General features: G+C 51.2%; 1 protein-coding gene across 2 annotated transcripts; it reads right to left on the bottom strand.

Annotated features, from left to right (window-relative positions):
• Positions 1-47: 47 nt before the first annotated feature.
• adprh (ADP-ribosylarginine hydrolase) lies at positions 48-22,141 on the bottom strand. 2 transcript variants are annotated; one of them, XM_072250049.1, is made up of 8 exons: positions 21,910-22,138; positions 21,178-21,398; positions 12,134-12,232; positions 9,381-9,486; positions 8,928-9,007; positions 6,983-7,166; positions 697-911; positions 48-266 (listed from the first exon to the last, which is right to left on the bottom strand). In XM_072250049.1, exons 1-8 carry the CDS (start codon positions 21,924-21,926, stop codon positions 103-105), a joined length of 1,086 nt encoding a protein of 361 aa, XP_072106150.1. In that variant the 5' UTR covers positions 21,927-22,138; the 3' UTR covers positions 48-102. The 2 variants fall into 2 exon arrangements, with proteins under 2 accessions (XP_072106150.1, XP_072106151.1); XM_072250050.1 differs by lacking the exon at positions 12,134-12,232 and having other exon boundaries at positions 21,910-22,141.
• Positions 22,142-22,148: the final 7 nt, after the last annotated feature.

Genomic DNA, 22,148 nt, shown 5'->3' with positions numbered 1-22,148 from the left:
CTTCCTCTCTTCCCCTTACCACTCCCCCCCCCAACTCTTCTCCCCTCCCCATGTCGTCCCTGATAATCCTTTCATCCTTGCACCACCACCACCCCCCACCCGTCACTCGGTGTCCCTGCCCCAGGCCTCTTGGTGCAGCTGATCAGCCGCAGTCAGCAGACGCTCCCTGTACTCGAGGAACTGGTAATTGCCGGCAGGAACCCCGGACAGCCCGTGGAGTAGCCCCCACCAGCAGCCCGCAATCACCCCCGTCGAGTCACTGTCACCTGCGGGGAGAGAGAGAGAGCAGGGAGTTAGAGAGAGACAGAGTGGGAGGGTTTAGAGAGAGGGGTATGAGGGGTTTAGAGAAGGAGGTGAATTGTTTAGACAGAGGGTGTGGGGGTTGGAGAGAGGGGGTGTGGTTGGTGAGAGAGGGGATGGGGGTGTTGGGAGAGGGGGGTGGGGTCGTGGGAAAGAAGGGGTGGGGATCATAGGAAAGAGGGGGTGGGGATCGTGGAAGATGGGGTGGAGGGTGATAGGGTGGGGTGAGTGATACCATCAGTTAAAAAATTATGGTTCATGTAGGCACAGCAAGATCCCACGCTGCATGCCCCAGCCACCTCCTCCCAGCAGGTGCCCTCTCCCCTCTTAGTTCATCCCCTATTTACTCCCCCTCTCCCTCCCTGTCCCTCTGCCCCCTTACTCGCCCCTCCCTACCTCCATGGAACATGCCCCATCCACAGAGTTGCTCCCAGGAGCTTGCTGCTCCCAACAGGGCCTCGTAGGCAATCATCGGGGCATCGTGTCCACTGCGGCCAGCCCAGTTCTCCAGGCTGAATCTCCGGTATTCCTGGTCCCTCTCCTGCACACCGTATGGATCCGGGAACTGGGGTGGCCCACGGCCTGTCTCCAGCCCCCTCTGCTTCAGGTACCTGCAGGTGGAGGTGTGGAGATCAGACATCTCACTTCCTCCTTATCTCTCCCTCCCTCTCACAGACCTGCCTCCACTCCCTTCTGCTGTTGAGGGAGGGGGGAGATCAGATGCCCATCCCCTCCCACAGGCCTGTCTGCAGAGGGAGCTGGGGGAATATCAGATCCCCTTCACCATAACCTCAGTTACCTTAGGGTTGAGGTGTTGAGATCAGATACCGCACTGCCCCTTCATCCTCCTCTTCCCTCCATCTCCCTCCCCTCACTCCCCCACCCTCCTTTTCCCTTCCTCTCCCCTCCCACCTTCTTTCCATCTTCACTCTCCCTTCCTTCCTTTCCTCCTCCCCAAACCCCCCTTCCACTTCCTCCCTCCCCCACCCACCTTTCCCCCTCCATGTCTGCTTCCTCCCCCCTTTAGTGGATGGAGGGAGGGAGTCAAATGTAAAGGGACAGGGCAGAGTTAACGGCAGGACCTTTAACTGTGTTGACGTACCGAGGGATCCTGGGGTCCCTGTCCACAGCTCCCTGAAGGTGACCACACAGGCTGACAGGGTGGTAAGGGAGGCGAACGGCAGGTTTGCCTTTATCAGACGCGGCACTGAGTTCAAGAGTTATGTTATGTTGCAGCTTCATAAACCTCTGGACCGGCTGCATCTGGGTATTACATTTAGTTCTGGGTGCCCCACGACAGGAAGGGTATGGGGGATTAGGAGAGCGTGTGGGGGCTTTGCCAAGGGTGTGGGGGCTTTGGAAAGGGTGTGGGGGCTTTGGAGAGGGTGTGGGGATTCAGAGAGGGTGTGGGAGCTTTGGAGAGGGTGTGGGGGCTTTGGAGAGGGTGCAGAAGAGGTTCACCAGGACGCTGCCTGGGTTTGAGGGCCTGAGCTGGAAGGGGAGGTGGGACAAACTGGACAGAGGCTGAGGGGAGATCTGATTGAGGTTTACAAGATTACGAGAGACGCAGAGAGAGTACATTCCCAGGGTGGTATGTGCAACACTAGAGGGCCTGTATTCAAGGTAAGGGGGTAATTTCGATGGAGGTGTGCCTGATGAGTGGTGGGTGCCTGGCGAGTGCTGTCTGGGGTGGTGCAGGAGGTGGATACGACTGAGACACGTGAACGTACAGACTCTGGACTCGTGGCATTTAGAACAATGATGGGGGCTCTCATTGAATATTGAAAAGCCTAGATAAAGTATGCGGAGAGGATGTTTCCTACAGTGGGGCAGTCTAGGACCAGAGGGCACTGGTTCAGAACAGTGGCGAGATCAGAGATGAGGAAGAATTTCTTTGACTAAAGGCTGGTGAATTTGTGGAATTCATTGCCTTAGGTGGCTCTGGAAGCCAAGTCATTGGGTATATTTAAAGTGGAGGTTTAAAGGTTCTTGATTAGTCAGGGTGTCAAAAGTTACAGGCAGATGGCAGGAGAATGGGATTGAGAGGGAAGATAAATCAGCCATGATGGAATGACAGAACACACTCGATGGGCTGAATGGCCAAATCTGTTCCTATGGTCCAAATGGAAGGCTGAACAATCAAAAACCAGAAAAGTTTTGCATGCTTTTGTTTAGGAGAGATGACCAGAGACCTGGGGGGAGGGGGGGTTTATCTGAGGAGTCTGAGAATCGGGGGGGGAGGGGGGTTTAACCTGAGGGATCTGAGAACAGTAGCAAGGGCTGCAGAATTGATGTTTTCACAAAACCCTTTCTCCGCTCCCCTTCTCTCTTCCATTCCCCATTCTGGTTCCCTTCTCACTCCTTCTCTTCAGCCCACCTCCCCATCAACTCCCTCTGGTGCCTCTCCCCCTTGCCTTTCTCCCATGGTCTACTCTCCTCTCCAATCAGAACCCTGCTCCTTCAGACCTTTACCTTTTCCACCAACCACCACCCAATTTCTCACTTCATCCCTCTTCCCTACCCACCCACCTTCCCCTTCACCTGATCTCACCTTTCACCTGTCAGCTTGACCCCTGCCCCTCCATCTTCTTATTCTGGCTTTGACCAACTTTCTTTCCAGCCCTGATCTGATGAAGGGTCTTGGCCTGAAACGCTGACTGTTTATTGCCCTCCATAGATGCTGCCTGACCTGCTGAGTTCCTCCAGCATTTTCTGTGTGTTTTGCTCTGGATTTCCTGCATCTGCAGAATCTCTTGTAAGTCTGCGACTTGCTACGCTGCTTTCTGGGCCAAACTAAAGCAGGAAGAGGGTGATTGGAGGGGAGGAGCTCGCCAAGGTAGCAACACTGCAGCTGTAGACCTGCTTAACATCTGTAAGCTTTGAATTAGCACTTCAGGAAATCAAACCGGAGTGAAATTAGAATCGACATGAAGAATGTATCCTGAGAACTGAGATACTCAGCAAAACTTTGTATTTATGGAGATGCCAACAACGTCCCACTGTCCATCCCATCCCATTTCGGTTGTGACATAGAACAAAATGCACAGGCCCTTCAACCCACAAAGTTTAACCTTCTCCAAGATCAATCTAACCCTTCCCTTCCACATAATCCTCCATTTTTCTATCATCCATGTGCCCAAGAGCCTCTTTAATGTCCCTAATGTATCTGCCTCTACCACCACCCTGGCAATGTGTTCCACACACCCACCACTCTCTAAGTAAAAAAAAACTACTTGATATCCTCCCTATAACCTGAATGTGTCCAGTCACCTTAAAATTATGCCCCCTTGTATTAGCCCTTTCCACCCTGGGAAAAAGTCTCTGGCTGTCCACTTGACCTATGCCGCTTATCATCTTGTACGCCTCTATCAAGTCATCTCTCACCCTCCTTCACTCCAAAGAGAAAAGCACCAGCTCACTCAATCCATCCTCGTAAGACACACTTTCTAATCAAGGCAGCACCCTGATAAATCTCCTCTGCACCCTCTCTAAAGTTTCCATATCCTTCCAATAATGAGGCAACCATATCTGAACACAATAACCCAGGTGTGGTCTGACCAGGGTTTTATAGAGCTGCGACGCTACTTTGCAGCTCTTCAACTCAATCCCCCGGTAATGAAGGTAAACACACCACAGGCTTTCTCAACCACGCTGCCAACCTGCACTGCAACTTTGAGGGGTCTATGGCCACGGACCCCAAGACCCCCCTGTTCCTCCACTCTGCCGTTAACCCTGCACTGTAACTTCAGGATTCACTTTCCAAAGCGAATCACCTCTCACATTGCTCAGAAACATAGAAAATAGGTGCAGGAGTAGGCCATTCAGCCCTTCGAGCCTGCACCGCCACTTATTATGATCATGGCTGATCATCCAACTCAGAACCCCGCCCCAGCCTTCCCTCCATACCCCCTGATCCCCGTAGCCACAAGGGCCATATCTAACTCCCTCTTAAATATAGCCAATGAACTGGCCTCAACTGTTTCCTGTGGCAGAGAATTCCACAGATTCACCACTCTCTGTGTGAAGAAGTTTTTCCTAATCTCAGTCCTAAAAGGCTTCCCCTTTATCCTCACACTGTGACCCCTCATTCTGGACTTCCCCAACATCGGGAACAATCTTCCTGCATCCAGCCTGTCCAATCCCTTTAGGATTTTATACGTTTCAATCAGATCCCCCCTCAATCTTCTAAATTCCAACGAGTACAAGCCCAGTTCATCCAGTCTTTCTTCATATGAAAGTCCTGTCATCCCAGGAATCAATCTGGTGAACCTTCTTTGTACTCCCTCTATGGCAAGGATATCTTTCCTCAGATTAGGGGACCAAAACAGCACACAATACTCCAGGTGTGGTCTCACCAAGGCCTTGTACAACTGCAGTGGTACCTCCATGCTCCTGTACTCGAATCCTCTTGCTATAAATGCCAGCATACCATTCGCCTTTTTCACTGCCTGCTGTACCTGCATGCCCACTTTCAATGACTGGTGTATAATGACACCCAGGTCTCGTTGCACCTCCCCTTTTCCTAATCGGCCACCATTCAGATAATAATCTGTTTTCCTATTTTTGCCACCAAAGTGGATAACTTCACATTTATCCACATTAAATTGCATCTGCCATGAATTTGCCCACTCACCCAACCTATCCAAGTCACCCTGCATCCTCTTAGCATCCTCCTCACAGCTAACACTGCCACCCAGCTTCGTGTCATCCGCAAACTTGGAGATGCTGCATTTAATTCCCTCATCCAAGTCATTAATATATATTGCAAACAACTGAGGTTCCAGCACTGAGCCTTGCGGTACCCCACTAGTCACTGCCTGCCATTCTGAAAAGGTCCCGTTTATTCCCACTCTTTGCTTCTTGTCTGCCAACCAATTCTCTATCCACATCAATACCTTACCCCCAATACCGTGTGCTTTAAGTTTGCACACTAATCATCTGTGTGGGACCTTGTCAAAAGCCTTTTGAAAATCCAAATATACCACATCCACTGGTTCTCCCCTATCCACTCTACTAGTTACATCCTCAAAAACTTCTGTGAGATTCAACAGACATGATTTTCCTTTCACAAATCCATGCTGACTTTGTCCGATCATTTCACCCCTTTCCAAATGTGCTGTTATCACATCTTTGATAACTGACTCCAGCAGCTTCCCCACCACCGACATTAGGCTAACCGGTCTATAATTCCCCGGTTTCTCTCTCCCTCCTTTTTTAAAAAGTGGGGTTACATTAGCCACCCTCCAATCCTCAGGAGCTAGTCCAGAATCTAACGAGTTTTGAAAAATTATCACTAATGCATCCACTATTTCTTGGGCTACTTCCTTAAGCACTCTGGGATGCAGACCATCTGCCCTGGGGATTTATCTACCTTTAATCCCTTCAATTTACCTAACACCACTTCCCTACTAACATGTATTTCGCTCAGTTCCTCCATCTCACTGGACCCTCTGTCCCCTACTATTTCGGGAAGATTATTTATGTCCTCCTGAGTGAAGACAGAACTAAAGTAATTATTCAATTCGTCTGCCATGTCCTTGCTCCCCATAATCAATTCACCTGTTTCTGTCTGTAGGGGACCTACATTTGTCTTTACCAGTCTTTTCCTTTTTACATATCTATAAAAGCTTTTACAGTCAGTTTTTATGTTCCCTGCCAGTTTTCTCTCATAATCTTTTTTCCCCTTCCTAATTAAGCCCTTTGTCCTCCTCTGCTGAACTCTGAATTTCTCCCAGTCCTCAGGTGAGCCACTTTCTCTGGCTAATTTGTATGCTTCTTCTTTGGAATTGATACTATCCCTAATTTCTCTTGTCAGCCACGGGTGCACTACCTTCCTTGATTTATTCTTTTGTCAAACTGGGATGAACAATTGTTGTAGTTCATCCATGCGATCCTTAAATGCTTGCCATTGCATATCCACCGTCAATCCTTTAAGTGTCATTTGCCAGTCTATCTTAGCTAATTCACGTCTCATACCTTCAAAATTACCCCTCTTTCAGTTCAGAACCTTTGTTTCTGAATTAACTATGTCACTCTCCATCTTAATGAAGAATTCCACCATATTATGGTCACTCTTACCCAAGGGGCCTCTCACGACAAGATTGCTAATTAACCCTTCCTCATTGCTCAAACCCCAGTCCAGAATAGCCTGCTGTCTAGTTGGTTTCTCAGGGTGAGCTCCAACCTCCATTTAATGTGTAAAGATGAACTATGAGAATATTTTATTTTAATCTGAATAAGAGGGCCCTAATTCTGCAAGTTCTGGAAAGCCTGTAGGAATAGGGTCACTTCTTGTGTTAAACTCTGAACTTGTGAGCAGGTGAGATTTCAAGTGCATATAGTTGTGAGGTTAATATTTACAGTTTAAATGTTCAGACGCCCCTCAGCCTGGGCCCTCAGCTTTTAACATGGTGTCAATAAGCACAAAATCTTCACCAAAGGAGCTGCAGGCTACCCACTGCCTCTGACGTTTTAAATGACCTTTTACGATCTTACCCCTCGTGCTCAAATGGCCAAGAGGCCATCTGGCATTTTGGCAAAAGAGCTACTCATGGGCTACACTTGAAAGTATTAAAGCAATTAAAATTAACAAGAATGTTTAGTTTTGTGTTGTGGTCACTGTGAGTTGAAGAGCCCGTTCCGGTCGCAGGGGCCAGGCATTCTGTGTGGAGAATGCACTCACCACCTCCACTTCTCGGGGAAGAAGTCCCAGGCGTCGAGGTTCTGCGGCACTTCCATCCCACACGAGCGGACGTACTCCTGGGCAAGGGGCAGGGTCTCGAGGAGGGCCGCACCCCACTCCTCCGGTGGGCGGCCCTGTACTGCAAACGAGGTGAAGAGCGCAGAGGTGAGAGCACCTAGGTACCCTGGAGAGGGGGAAGAGAGAGAGAGGGGGTCAGATTACATTAGAGTGAGAGAGAGAGAGAGGGTCAGAGAACATTAGAGTCGGAGAGAGAGGGTCAGAGAACAGAGTGAGAGAGAGAGAGGGTCAGAGAACATTAGAGTGGGAGAGAGAGGGAGAATGTTAGGGAGGGAGGAAGAGAGAGAGAATGGAGAAAAAGGAGAGTGGCAGGTTAGAGAATGAACAAGTTGAGCAACCCATCCCAGAGCTGAGTGAAAAGAGCTACTTTTTAAATCAGGACAGCAAACGAGAATTTAAAGGCAGAGTTTTGCAGCAATCTCTCTGAGTTGAGGAGTGACCAGTCAGCACGAGGGAGTATCGTGAGCAATCTTGGGCCCCTTATCTTAGAAAGGGTGTGCTGAAACTGGAGAGGATTGAAAGGAGGTTCACAAGAATGATTCCAGGGTTGAACGTCTTGTCATATGAAGAGAGCTTGGTGTCTCTGGGCCTGTATTCACTAGAATTTAGAAGAATGAGGGGTGACCTCATTGGTAACTCCCTCATTGGCTATATTTAACAGGGAGTTAGATATGGCCCTTGTGGCTACGGGGGTCAGGGGGTATGGAGGGAAGGCTGGGGCGGGGTTCTGAGTTGGATGATCAGCCATGATCATAACAAATGGCGGTGCAGGCTTGAAGGGCCGAATGGCCTACTCCTGCACCTATTTTCTATGTTTCTATGACCTCATTGAAACCTTTCCAGTAGTGAAAGGCCTTGACAGAGTTGACGTGAGGAGGATATTTCCTATGGTACGAGAGTCTAAGACCAGAGGACACAGAGGGGTGTCATTTTAGAATGGAGGTGAGGAGGAATTTCATTCCCCAGAGAGTGGTGAATCTGTGGAATGCTTTGCCACAGGCAGCTGTGCAGATGCTCTTCTTGTACATTTAAGGCAGAGGTTGATAGATTCTTGACTGGTCAGGGCACGAGGGGACACAGGGAGAAGGCAGGAGATTGGGGCTGAGAGGAAAATGGATCAGCCATGAGGAAATGGTGGAACAGACTCGATGGGCCGAATGGCCCAATTCTGCTCCTGTATCTTCTGGTCTTATGAAAGAGAGGGAGAGAGGAGGCAGAAGTGAGGCGATGGGGAGGCAGAGGGCAGGGGAGTGGGAGAGGGTGATGTGGAGCGGAACAGGATGTGGATGGGGAGGGGGATGTGGATGGGGAGGGGGATGTGGATGGGGAGGGGGGTTGTGAAGGGGAGGGGGGTTGTGAAGGGGAGGGGGGTTGTGGAGGGAGGGGGGTTGTGGAGGGTGAGGGGGCTGAGGAGGGGGTAGAAAGAGGAGTGGGAAGGGCAGGGGATGTGGAGAGGATGGGGTAGGGGAGAGGGGAGGGCGGTAGGGGAGAGGAGGGAATGGGAGAGGGGAGAGGGGAATGGGGAGGGAATTAGCGGGGGAAAGTGGTGGGGAGGGGAGGAGAGACAATAGGGAGGAGACTGGGAGTTTTATCCCAAAACTGACCAGTGGGGCCAATGAGGAGAGTGGAGAGCTAGGGGAGGGGGTGAGGTTGGAGGGGGAAAAGCAGGATGGGGGAAGAGAGGGGGAGGTGGGAAGGGAGAGGGGGAGGGGAGTGGAGGAGGGGTGAGGGAGAAGTCTAGGGATTTTATCCCCATACTGACCCATAGGGTGAAGGTGAGGAAGGTGGAAAGCTGGGGAGATGGGGAGGGGGAGGGGGAGGGGAGTGGGGAGGGGAGGGGGGGGGGAGGACTTAGTCCAGAACGGACCGGTCGGATGATGGTGGGTCATCCTCCCACTCTCCACACTGACACGAATCAGGTCCAGCAGCTGCGATACCCTTGGGAACCTGGTGGATGGGGAACAGACAGTAAGACCCAGATCCCTCCATACCTCACCCCCAACTCTGCTCTCTCCCCCCACCCCTCTCCCACTGACAGCCCGACACACAGGGCTTGTCATTGCTGCTCCTCACAGCCATCACCAACCCCCTGCCCCAAGGCCATCACCCCTGCCCCCCCATCAGTCGGATACACATGGCCCTCACCCCACACCCACCCTTTCTCCCCTCCTCCAATCTCTAACTCCACCCCCAGTCTCCCCCCTGACCTGAGCCTGATTCACATGATCCTCTCCCTCCCCTGTTGTCCATCCGTCCTCACCCTCTCCCACCCCCTCCGTCCCCCCGTCCCCCCCTCCCCCCCCGGCCCCGTCCTGCTGACCGGAGACCGATACACATGCTCCTCATGGCTGCTCCACACCCCTGGGCCCGGGGGTTAAAGGGGATATGGTGACCTCCAACCTCTCCAGGACGCAGCTGTGATGTCCCTGCGGAGGGAAGAGAACCAACACTGAGGGGGTGTCAGGTCTAAAATGGGAGTGGGGAGAGACGGGAGTGAAGTCACATTGAGTGTCTGAAGGGTAAAGAGATTGGGACAGTTGTTTGGGGAGGGGAAAAGAGAGAGAGTGACAATAGACAACAGGTACAGGAGTAGGCCATTGGGCCCTTCGAGCCAGCACCACCATTCACTGTGATCATGGCTGATCATCCACAATCAGTATCCAGTTCCTGCCTTATCCCCATAACCTTTGATTCCACTATCTTTAAGAGCGCTATCCATCTCTTTTTTGAAAGCATCCAGAGACTTGGCCTCCACTGCCTTCTGGAGCAGAGCATTCCACATATCCACCACTCTCTGGGTGAAAAAGTTTTTCCTCAACTCCATTCTAAATTGTCCACCCCTTATTCTTAAACTGTGGCCTCTGGTTCTGGACTCACCCATCAGCAGGAACATGAACCATAGAACCATAGAAACTACAGCACAGAAACAGGCCTTTTGGCCCTTCTTGGCTGTGCCGAACCATTTTCTGCCTAGTCCCACTGACCTGCACACGGACCATATCCCTCCATACACCTCCCATCTATGTATCTGTCCAATTTATTCTTAAATGTTAAAAAAGAACCCACATTTACCACCTCGTCTGGCAGCTCATTCCATACTCCCACCACTCTCTGTGTGAAGAAGCCCCTCCTAATGTTCCCTTTAAACTTTTCCCCCCTCACCCTTAACCCATGTCCTCTGGTTTTTTTCTCCCCTTGCCTCAGTGGAAAAAGCCTGCTTGCATTCACTCTATCTATAATTTTATATACCTCTATCAAATCTCCCCTCATTCTTCTACGCTCCAGGGAATAAAGTCCCAACCTATTCAACCTTTCTCTGTAACTGAGTTTCTCATGTCCCGGCAACATCCTTGTAACCCTTCTCTGCACTCTTTCAACCTTATTTATATCCTTCCTGTAATTTGGTGACCAAAACTGAACATAATACTCCAGATTCGGCCTCACCAATGCCTTATACAACCTCATCATAACATTCCAGCTCTTATACTCAATACTTCGATTAATAAAGGCCAATGTACCAAAAGCTCTCTTTACAACCCTATCTACCTGTGACGCCACTTTTAGGGAATTTTGTATCTGTATTCCCAGATCCCTCTGTTCCACTGCACTCCTCAGTGCCTTACCATTAACCCTGTATGTTCTACGTTGGTTTGTCCTTCCAACATGCAATACCTCACACTTGTCAGTATTAAACTCCATCTGCCATTTTTCAGCCCATTTCTCCAGCTGGTCCAAGTCCCTCTGCAGGCTCTGAAAACCTTCCTCACTGTCTACTACACCTCCAATCTTTGTATCATCAGCAAACTTGCTGATCCAATTTACCACATTATCATCCAGATCATTGATATAGATGACAAATAACAATGGACCCAGCACTGATCCCTGTGGCACACCACTAGTCACAGGCCTCCACTCAGAGAAGCAATTCTCTACCACCACTCTCTGGCTTCTTCCATCGAGACAATGTCTAATCCAATTTACCACCTCTCCATGTATACCTAGCGACTGAATTTTCCTAACTAACCTCCCATGCGGGACCTTGTCAAAGGCCTTACTGAAGTCCATGTAGACAATATCCACTGCCTTCCCTTCATCCACTTTCCTGGTAACCTCCTCGAAAAACTCCCACAGATTGGTCAAACATGACCTACCACGCACAAAGCCATGTTGACTCTCCCTAATAAGTCCCTGTCTATCCAAATGCTTGTAGATTCTGTCTCTTAGTACTCCCTCCAATAACTTACCTACTACTGACGTTAAACTCACCGGCCTATAATTTCCCGGATTACTTTTCGATCCTTTTTTAAACAACGGAACAACATGAGCCACTCTCCAATCCTCCGGCACTTCACCCGTAGACAGCGACATTTTAAATATTTCTGCCAGGGCCCCTGCGATTTCAACACTAGTCTCCTTCAAGGTCCGAGGGAACACTCTGTCAGGTCCTGGGATTTATCCACTTTAATTTTCCTCAAGACAGCAAGCACCTCCTCCTTTTCAATCTGTACAGTTTCCATGATCTCACTGCTTGATTCCCTCAATTCCATAGATTTCATGCCAGCTTCCTTAGTAAATACAGACGCAAAAAACCTATTTAAGATCTCCCCCAGGCTTCCTGCCTCCAGCGTGTCCAATCCCTTAATAATCTTATATGTTTCAATCAGATCCCCTCTCATCCTTCTAAATTCCAGTGTATACAAGCCCAGTCACTCCAATCTTTCAACATATGACAGTCCCGCCATCCCGGGAATTAACCTTGTGAACCTCCGCTGCACTCCCTCAATAGCAAGAATGTCCTTCCTCAAATTTGGACACCAAAACTGCACACAGTACTCCAGGTGTGGTCTCACCAGGGCCCTGTACAGCTGCAGAAGGACCTCTTTGCTCCTATACTCAACACCCCTTATTATGAAGGCCAGCATGCCTTTAGCTTTCTTCGCCGCCTGCTGTACCTGCATGCTTGCTTTCAGTGACTGATGTACAAGAACACCCAGATCTCGTTGTACTTGATTTCGGGGGGGGGGGGTGTGGAGAGAGAGTGGGAAGGGGGAATAGCATATGAGAGGATCTCACCAAGGATGCTGGTGGGTCCCGGCTTCCTGCCCTCCATGTCCTTCATCGCTTCCACATATCGCAACGCCAATTCCTGCATGAGATCATCGCCCTCCTTCCCTGTGGGACACAGAGTGAATCTCCCTCCACACCGTCCCATCACACACTCCCGGGGTCAGACACAGAGTGAATCTCCCTCAACTCCGTCCCATCACACATTCCCGGGGTCAGACACAGAGTGAATCTCCCTCAACTCTGTCCCATCACACACTTCCGGGGTCAGACACAGAGTGAATCTCCCTCCACACCGTCCCATCACACACTCCCGGGGTCAGACACAGAGTGAATCTCCCTCAACTCCGTCCCATCACACACTCCCGGGGTCAGACACAGAGTGAATCTCCCTCCACACCGTCCCATCACACACTCCCGGGGTCAGACACAGAGTGAATCTCCCTCAACTCCGTCCCATCACACACTCCCGGGGTCAGACACAGAGTGAATCTCCCTCCACACCGTCCCATCACACACTCCCGGGGTCAGACACAGAGTGAATCTCCCTCAACTCCGTCCCATCACACACTCCCGGGGTCAGACACAGAGTGAATCTCCCTCAACTCTGTCCCATCACACACTCCCGGGGTCAGACACAGAGTGAAACTCCCTCCACACCGTCCCATCACACACTCCCGGGGTCAGACACAGAGTGAATCTCCCTCCACACCGTCCCATCACACACTCCTGGGGTCAGAAGTGAAACTCCCTCCACACCGTCCCATCACACACTCCCGAGGTCAGACACAGAGTGAATCTCCCTCCACACTGTCCCATCACACACTCCCGAGGTCAGACACAGAGTGAATCTCCCTCCACACTGTCCCATCACACACTCCCGAGGTCAGACACAGAGTGAATCTCCCTCCACACCGTCCCATCACACACTCCCGGGGTCAGACACAGAGCGAAGCTCCCTCCACACCGTCCCATCACACACTCCGGGGGTCAGACACAGAGTGAAACTCCCTCCACACCGTCCCATCACACACTCCCGGGGTCAGACACAGAGTGAATCTCCCTCCACACCGTCCCATCACACACTCCGGGGGTCAGACACAGAGTGAATCTCCCTCCACACCGTCCCATCACACACTCCGGGGGTCAGACACAGAGTGAAACTCCCTCCACACCGTCCCATCACACACTCCCGGGGTCAGACACAGAGCGAATCTCCCTCCACACCGTCCCATCACACACTCCTGGGGTCAGACACAAGAGTTAAAATGCCTCCACACCGTCCCATCACACACTCCTGGGGTCAGACACAAAGTGAAACTCCCTCCACACCGTCCCATCACACACTCCCGAGGTCAGACACAGCGTGAATCTCCCTCCACACCGTCCCATCACACACTCCCGAGGTCAGACACAGAGTGAAACTCCCTCCACACCGTCCCATCACACACTCCCGGGGTCAGACACAGAGTGAATCTGCCTCCGCACCGTCCCATCACACACTCCCGGGGTCAGACACAGAGTGAATCTCCCTCCACACCGTCCCATCACACACTCCCGGGGTCAGACACAGAGTGAATCTCCCTCCACACCGTCCTATCACTCACCTCCGGGGTCAGACACAGGGTGAATCTCCCTCCACACCATCCCATCACACACCCCCGGGGTCAGACACAGGGTGAACCTCCCTCCACTCCGTCCCATCACACACCCCCGGGGTCAGACACAGAGTGAAACTCCCTCCACACCGTCCTATCACACACCCCCGGGGTTGGACACAGGGTGAATCTCGCTCCACACTGACCCATCACACACTCCCAGGGTCAGGCACAGAGTGAATCTCCCTCCTCATTTTGGAATGAGGGTACATCGGGACTGCGTCAGGAATCCCCATGTCGGAGAGTTGTACTCTGTTTGCGTGGAGCCACTCCTGTGGCTTTTCCGTAAGAGGCTGACGGGTTTGTTTCTACGAAGACCAGACATGGAGGTCGTCCTTTGCAGCTTCAGAGCTGTGTCAGACGTGACCATAAGCAGCACCGGGGTCCCACAGCAGGTTGTATTGGCTCCCTTCCTGTTTACCCTGATAAAACACTGAGTCAGAATTTCCGCAGAAATTCTGTGATGACTCAGCAGTAGTTGGGTATATAAAGGGAGGACGGGAGGGTGAATACAGGGCCCTGGTGGAGAACTTTGTCAAATGGCGCAAGCTGAATCATCTGCAGCTCAACATCAGTGAGACAAAGGAGATGGAGATGGACTTTAGGAAGACTGAGCCTGCACTGCTCCCTGTTACTATTGAGGACGTGGATGTGGTGAGGACCTACGAGCACCTGGATGACAGATTTGAGTGGAGCACCAACACAGAGGCTGTGTACGAGAAGGGTCAGAGTCGCCTCTACTTCCTGAGGAGACTGAGGTCATTTGGAGAATGCAGGCCTCTCCTTCACATGTTCCACCGGTCTGTTGTTGCCAGAACCATCTTCTATGTGGTGGTGTGCTGGGGCAATGGCACCAACACGGGTGATGCCAATAGACTCAATAATCTGATTAGAAACTTTGGCTCTGTTATAGGAGTCAAACTGGCTGTGGTAGAACAAAGACCCCTATTGAAAATCCTGTCAATTCCGGACAACGTTTCTCACCCTCTGCACGACACCTTGGAGCACTTTTAGTAATAGACTAAGACAACTGTACTGCTCCACAGAGTGCCATAATGAGGTCATTCTTACCCTCGGCCATTAGGCTCTGTAGTGAGTCAACCTAAAGCCAGGAAAATGATGGCTCCCTCCTGTTAGACTGTTTGAGGTAAATGTTGGAAAATGCACGGTCATGCATCTTGTAATAGAAATAAATGTGCAGACTATTTTCTAAATGAGGAGAAAATCCAAAAATCTCAGATGCAGAGGGACTTGGGAGTCCTTGTGCAGAACACCCTAAAAGTTAACTTGCAAGTTGAGTTGGTGGTGAGGAAGGCAAATGTAACTTCTGCATTCATTTCAAGAGGTCGAGAATACAAGAGCAGGAATTTGATGCTGAGGTTTTATAAGACACTGGTGAGGCCTCACCCTGAGTATTGTGATCAGTTTTGGGCTCCTCATCTGAGAGGAGATGTGCTGGCACTGGAGAAGGTCCTGAGGAGGTTCACAAGGATGATTCCAGGAATGAAAGGGTTATCATACAAGGAACGTTTGATGGCTCTGGGTCTGTACTCACTAGAATTTAGGAGGATGAGGGGGGATCTAATTGAGACCTTTCAAATGTTGAAAGGCCCAGACAGAGTAGATGTGGAAAGGATACTTCCCATGGTGGGGGGATCTAGGATAAGAGGACACAGCCTCCGGATAGAGGAGCATCCATTTAAAACAGAGCAATTTCTTTAGCCAGAGGGTGGTGAATGTGTGGAATTTATTACCACAGGCAGCTGTGGAGGCCAGGTCATGGGGTGTATTTAAGCAGAGCTTGATAGGTTCTTGATTGGACACGGCATTATAGGGAGAAGGCCAGGGAGTGGGGCTGAGGAGGGGAAGAAAGGATCAGCCATGATTGAATGGCAGAGCAGACACAAATGGCCAAATTCTGCTCCTATGTCTTATGGTCTATGGTCTAAAATACTGAAGTAACTCAGCATCTCTGGATAAATAAACAGCCCAGGTTTCAGGACAAGACCCTTCTGAGGAAGAGTCTCAGCCATAAACATCAACTGTTTATTCCCCTCCATTGGTGCTATCTTGCCTGGACAAACATGTGCTATCTGACCCTGACCCCGATGGACGTGTTCTATCTGACCCTGACCCCGATGGACGTGTTCTATCTGACCCTGACCCGGGTGGATGTGTTCTATCTGACCCTGACCCCGATGGACGTGTTCTATCTGACCCTGACCCGGGTGGATGTGTTCTATCTGACCCTGACCCCGATGGACGTGTTCTATCTGACCCTGACCCGGGTGGATGTGTTCTATCTGACCCTGACCCCGATGGACGTGTGCTATCTGACCCTGACCCCGATGGACGTGTTCTATCTGACCCTGACCCGGGTGGATGTGTTCTATCTGACCCTGACCCCGATGGACGTGTTCTATCTGACCCTGACCCCGATGGACGTGTGCTATCTGAGCCGGACCATTCCAGTGGCATGGAATGCAAGGTAACTGGGGACACTTCATTGCTGCTACCTTCCTCCACCCTCACTGCCGTTGTACTCCCTGGAATTTAGAAGAATGAGGGGGGATCTCAGTGAAACCTACCAAACGCTGAAAGGTCTAGATAGTGTGGACATGGACAGGATGTTTCCTACAATGGGGGAGTCTGGGACCAGAGGGCACAGCCTCAGAATAGAGGGATGTCCCTTTACAACGGAGATGAGGAGGAATTTATATAGCCAGAGGTAATTGCCCCAGATGGCTGTGAGGCCATGTCACTGGGAATAGTTAAAGCTGAGTTTGATCGGTTCTTGATTAGTCAGGGCATCAAAGGTTACGGGGAGAAGGCAGGAGACTGGGGTTGAGAGGGAGAATAAATCAGCCATGATGGACTGGCAAGGCAGACTTAATAGAAACATAGAAAACAGGTGCAGGAGTAGGCCATTCGGCCCTTCGAGCCTGCACCGCCATTCAGTACGATCATGGCTGATCATCCAACTCAGAACCCTGTACCAGCCTTCTCTCCACACCCCCTGATCCCTTTAGCCACAAGGGCCATATCTAACTCCCTCTTAAATATAGCCAATGAACTGGCCTCAACTGTTTCCTGTGGCAGAGAATTCCACAGATTCACCACTCTCTGTGTGAAGAAGTTTTTCCTCATCTCGGTCCTAAAAGGCTTCCCCTTTATCCTTAAACTGTGACCGAATGGCCTAATTCTGCTCTTATGTTAAGACATAAGAGGTAGTAACAGGACCTCCTGATCTCAGAGAGGTCAATATACATGTAATGGCAGAGAGTTTAGTTAACTCATGCAACACACATCAAAGTTGCTGGTGAATGCAGCAGGCCAGGCAGCATCTCTAGGAAGAGGTACAGCCGACGTTTCAGGCCGAGACCCTTCGTCAGGACTAACTGAAGGAAGAGTTAGTAAGAGATTTGAAAGTGGGAGGGGGAGGAGGAGATCCGAAATGATAGGAGAAGACAGGAGGGGGAGGGATGGACAAGGGAGTTGCGTAGGGAGCGATCCCTGCGGAAAGCAGGGGGTGGGAGGGAAAGATGTGCTTAGTGGTGGGATCCCGTTGGAGATGGCAGAAGTTATGTTAACTATTGTGTGAAACTCTCCCAAACTGCCCAGTCTGCTGCTTGGTGAGGTCAAATGAAACAAAGACATGACTTGATCCCGGGTGAGCGGGCCCTGATAAACGAAACAAAGACATGCCTTGATCCCGGGTGAGCGGGCCCTGATAAAAAACACAGAAGGAGCCGCTGAGTACTGGGTGGGAAGGTCGGTATCAAGTGCTGTTAATTAGCAGCTGGGTGGTGAAAGCAGAGGTAAATGTGCAAACGCACGCCAGCCACTGCAAGCGAGCTAAAGTTGTATCTGACGAGTACAACAGGCTCTGTGCTTAGTCCGTCTGTGAGTGCTGCCCCAGCCCTACACTGCTGGGCTACAGTGAGAAAATTACTAACCAGCCAGACGATGTCGCACAGAATCATTAACTACTGCACACCACGTTTAATCTGATGTTTCTGTATCCCCACCCAATTTGTCTCATTGACAATGTTGTTGCAGTGATGACACAGTCAGTGCCTTACAGAAAGCAACAGCAGAAAAGGCCTCCACGCACAAGATGGTTCTGCAAAATCGTACAGCATTTGATCTCTTAGCAGTGGGGGGGGTGAATAGGCATGGAATGCCTACCTACATACCCGACAACCTCGAAGACATAACTAATTTAACTGATGATGTTCATAAAGAAGCAGCTAAGATCCATCAAGCAGATGGAGGGAATTTGACAGGATTCAATTAAATCCGGGAAACTGGGGTTGCTCGATATTACAAGTCATAATATTCACAATGGAGCATCTTATCACAGCTCCCTTCATGACTTGTACAAATACCATCGTTAACAGAACTCTGCAAACTAACCTGAGTGAATGCACAAAAATACTACTTCCCAGTGGCCAACCATTTAATTCCTATTCTTATTCCCATTCGGATATGACTGTCTATGACCTCTTCCTCTGCTGTGATGGGGCCACACTCAGGGTGCAGGAGCCTCCAACCTGATGGCACGAACATCGATTTCTCCTTCCGGTAAAAAATATTTCCCTTCTCCCCTCCCTCTTCTTGTATTCCCCCCTCTGGCCGCTTCCCTCATCTCACTTCTCCCTGATGCTGCTCCTCCTTCCCCTTCCCCTGTGATCTACTCTCCTCTCATATCAAACTTCTTCCTCTCAGGCACTTTATCTTTCACATCCAACTCTTTACTCATTTCCATAGACACAGCCTGAGATCCTCCAGCACTCTGTGTGTGTTACTCAAGGTATACCAACTCATAAATACCAATGAACCTGACTGACATAATTCTATAAACACCTTTTGATCATTCAGTCAGGGTGAATTTTTGATTAAGGTTTATACTTGATGTGGGGCAGCACAAGTTTTTCTGCTTCTGAAAATTTTTGATATAATGATTCTAAATGTGTTATTTAGAATCAAAGGAGGGAATGTTGCAATGGAGAGTTGACTTGTTATTTTCTTGTAATTTAACATTCCTGTAATCACTTCTGTCTTATATAATCATGCTGAGATACATCCTAGGATGTACTGGGACATATCATCAGTGATGTAACCCGGGGTCATCAGTGTGTTTATGGTCGTTCAACATTAAACACTCTCACCCAGGTGACCCAGCCAGGGTTGATCAGGCCCTGGCTTGAGTCCCAGTAGCATTGGTCCATGGGCTGCATCTCTTGATACATAACCATCTGGAGGCTCACTCAGTAGCCTCGGTGACGGTCCTGATGACTCTTCTTTGCATCCCCTGTAATGCCTAGGACAGAGTAGGTTCTACACATGAGCAGCCAGCGAAATATCCACCCCCGACCTCTATAGGCTCACATCATTCTCTCCACCTGACCCTGGCACTGCTCTACCAGCTCCTGGTATTTGGCTTTCTTACATTTAAACACCTCCTCAATCCGGTCTTCCCAACACAATGTCAGTTCTATCAAGACCACCTGCTTTGAGGTTTCTGACAGAATCAATCATCTAGGCGTGTTTAATTGTTCAGGGAAATTCCAGCCATTATGGTATAACTGCTTCGAAGTTCTCCTGCAATAGGTGCCACATCACCTGTACCTGCCAATTTCAGTGGTTAATTATGGTCACTGCAATATTGTCATTTTACACTCGGACCTGGTTTCTGCGAGACGACAACTATCTCTTTATTCTCTGATTGTTTCCTCATTCCTTCGTTTCAGCAAAACAATTGTACACAACAGGTTTATGCCTCATTCCCGAATTCTGAACATCTTCATCACAAGAAACAGCAACATACAACACATTACACACTCCCGGGGTCAGACACAGAGTGAAACTCCCTCCATACCGTCCCATCACACACTCCCGGGGTCAGACACAGAGTGAAGCTCCCTCCCCACCGTCCCATCACACACTCCCAGGGTCAGACACAGTGAATCTCCCTCCACACCATCCCATCACACACACCCGGGGTCAGGAACAGAGTGAATCTCCCTCCACACCGTCCCATCACACACTCCCGGGGTCAGACATAGAGTGAATCTCCCTCCACACCGTCCCATCACACTCTCCCAGGGTCAGATACAGAGTGAATCTCCCTCCACACCGTCCCATCACACACTCCCGGGGTCAGACACAGGGTGAATCTCCCTCCACACCGTCCCATCACACACTCCCGGGGTCAGACACAGAGTGAATCTCCCTCCACACCGTCCCATCACACACTCCCGGGGTCAGACACAGGGTGAATCTCCCTCCACACCGTCCCATCACACACTCCCGGGGTCAGACACAGAGTGAATCTCCCTCCACACCGTCCCATCACACACTCCCGGGGTCAGACACAGGGTGAATCTCCCTCCACACCGTCCCATCACACACTCCCGAGGTCAGACATAGAGTGAATCTCCTTCCACACCATCCCATCACACACTCCCGGGGTCAGACACAGAGTGAAGCTCCCTCCACACCGTCCCATCACACACTCCCGGGGTCAGACACAGAGTGAAGCTCCCTCCTCACCGTCCCATCACACACTCCCAGGGTCAGACACAGAGTGAAACTCCCTCCACACCGTCCCATCACACACTCCCGGGGTCAGACACAGGGTGAATCTCCCTCCACACCGTCCCATCACACACTCCCGAGGTCAGACATAGAGTGAATCTCCTTCCACACCATCCCATCACACACTCCCGGGGTCAGACACAGAGTGAAGCTCCCTCCACACCGTCCCATCACACACTCCCGGGGTCAGACACAGAGTGAAGCTCCCTCCTCACCGTCCCATCACACACTCCCAGGGTCAGACACAGAGTGAAACTCCCTCCACACCGTCCCATCACACACTCCCGGGGTCAGACACAGAGTGAATCTCCCTCCACACCGTCCCATCACACACTCCCGGGGTCAGACACAGAGTGAATCTCCCTCCCCACCGTCCCATCACACACTCCCGGGGTCAGACACAGAGTGAATCTCCCTCCACACTGTGCCATCATACACTCCCGGGGTCAGACACAGAGTGAAGCTCCCTCCACACCGTCCCATCACACACTCCCGGGGTCAGACACAGAGTGAAACTCCCTCCACACCGTCCCATCACACACTCCCGGGGTCAGACACAGAGTGAATCTCCCTCCACACCGTCCCATCACACACTCCCAGGGTCAGACACAGAGTGAAACTCCCTCCACACCGTCCCATCACACACTCCCAGGGTCAGACACAGAGTGAAACTCCATCCACACCGTCCCATCACAGATTCCTTGGTCAGACATTGAGTGAATCTCCCTCCACACCGTCCCATCACACACTCCTGGGGTCAGACACAGAGTGAAACTCCCTCCCACAGTCACTGACCTGAGTTCAGTGCCTCTGCTGTGGCAAGATGTAACACGGTGTCATCACTAACCCTCCAGTCGGGGAGACGGACTTCAATGGCATAGACACCTCCTAGCTCGACAAGCTCCTGGTGAATCTGGGGACCACTCTCACAGTATTCCCATCGTTGGTTCCGGTATCCAAGCGAATCGCCTGCCGCACTGAGCAACATGGCGGCTCGGTAGCGTTCCACGGAGGCCCTGGATGGGGGGGTGTTCAGTGAGGGCAGACAGGGCATGAGTTTCAGGGCATGAGATTCAGGGCATGAGATTCAGGGCATGAGATTCAGGGCATGAGTTTCAGGGCATGAGATTCAGGGCTGGAGTTTCAGGGCAGGAGATTCAGGGCAGGAGATTCAGGGCAGAGAGAGCCAAAGTGAGGGGGGGTGTAGAGAGTGAGGTGCAGAGAGAGTGGGAGACAGGTGGGGAAAAGGGGGAGGAATAGAGGGGTGGAGAGAGTGGGGGGAGGGGGAGGGGGAAGGGAAGGGAGACAGGAAGGGGTTTGGGGAAGGGGAGAGGGGGAAAGAGTGGAGGGGAGAAGGGAGGGGAATGAGAGCGGGGGCAGAAGAGCGGGGAGGGGAGGGGAAAGAGGGGGGAGGGGGAGAAATGGCACGGAGTTGGAGGGTTGTGGTGTAGAGAGAGCAGGGAACGTGAGAGTGCTGAGTTATATCACCGTCCCGTTATGGTTCCCCCCCCCCCCCAGCAAACTCACGGAGTCTCGGCCGACATATCTGGACGTCTGTGGAGCGTCTCGGCGGATCCCCGGAGCTGCGGCCGGCTGTGTCTGTCTGTCTGTCCGAGTGCGACGGTCCGTCAGCCGCCCGCCTCCCCCCTCCTCTCGCCGCCGACCTTTACACCGCGACAGCCAGCTGACCCTGGAACCTGATCCGCGGGCGGGGTGGGGACGGGAGGCGAAAGGAGAGTCACACAGACCCGGGAGAGAGGAGAGGA

Source organism: Mobula birostris, unplaced genomic scaffold, assembly GCF_030028105.1.
Source record: "Mobula birostris isolate sMobBir1 unplaced genomic scaffold, sMobBir1.hap1 scaffold_1364, whole genome shotgun sequence".
Taxonomy (NCBI): Eukaryota; Metazoa; Chordata; class Chondrichthyes; order Myliobatiformes; family Myliobatidae; genus Mobula; species Mobula birostris.
This window is presented reverse-complemented; position numbering and strand designations above follow the sequence as displayed.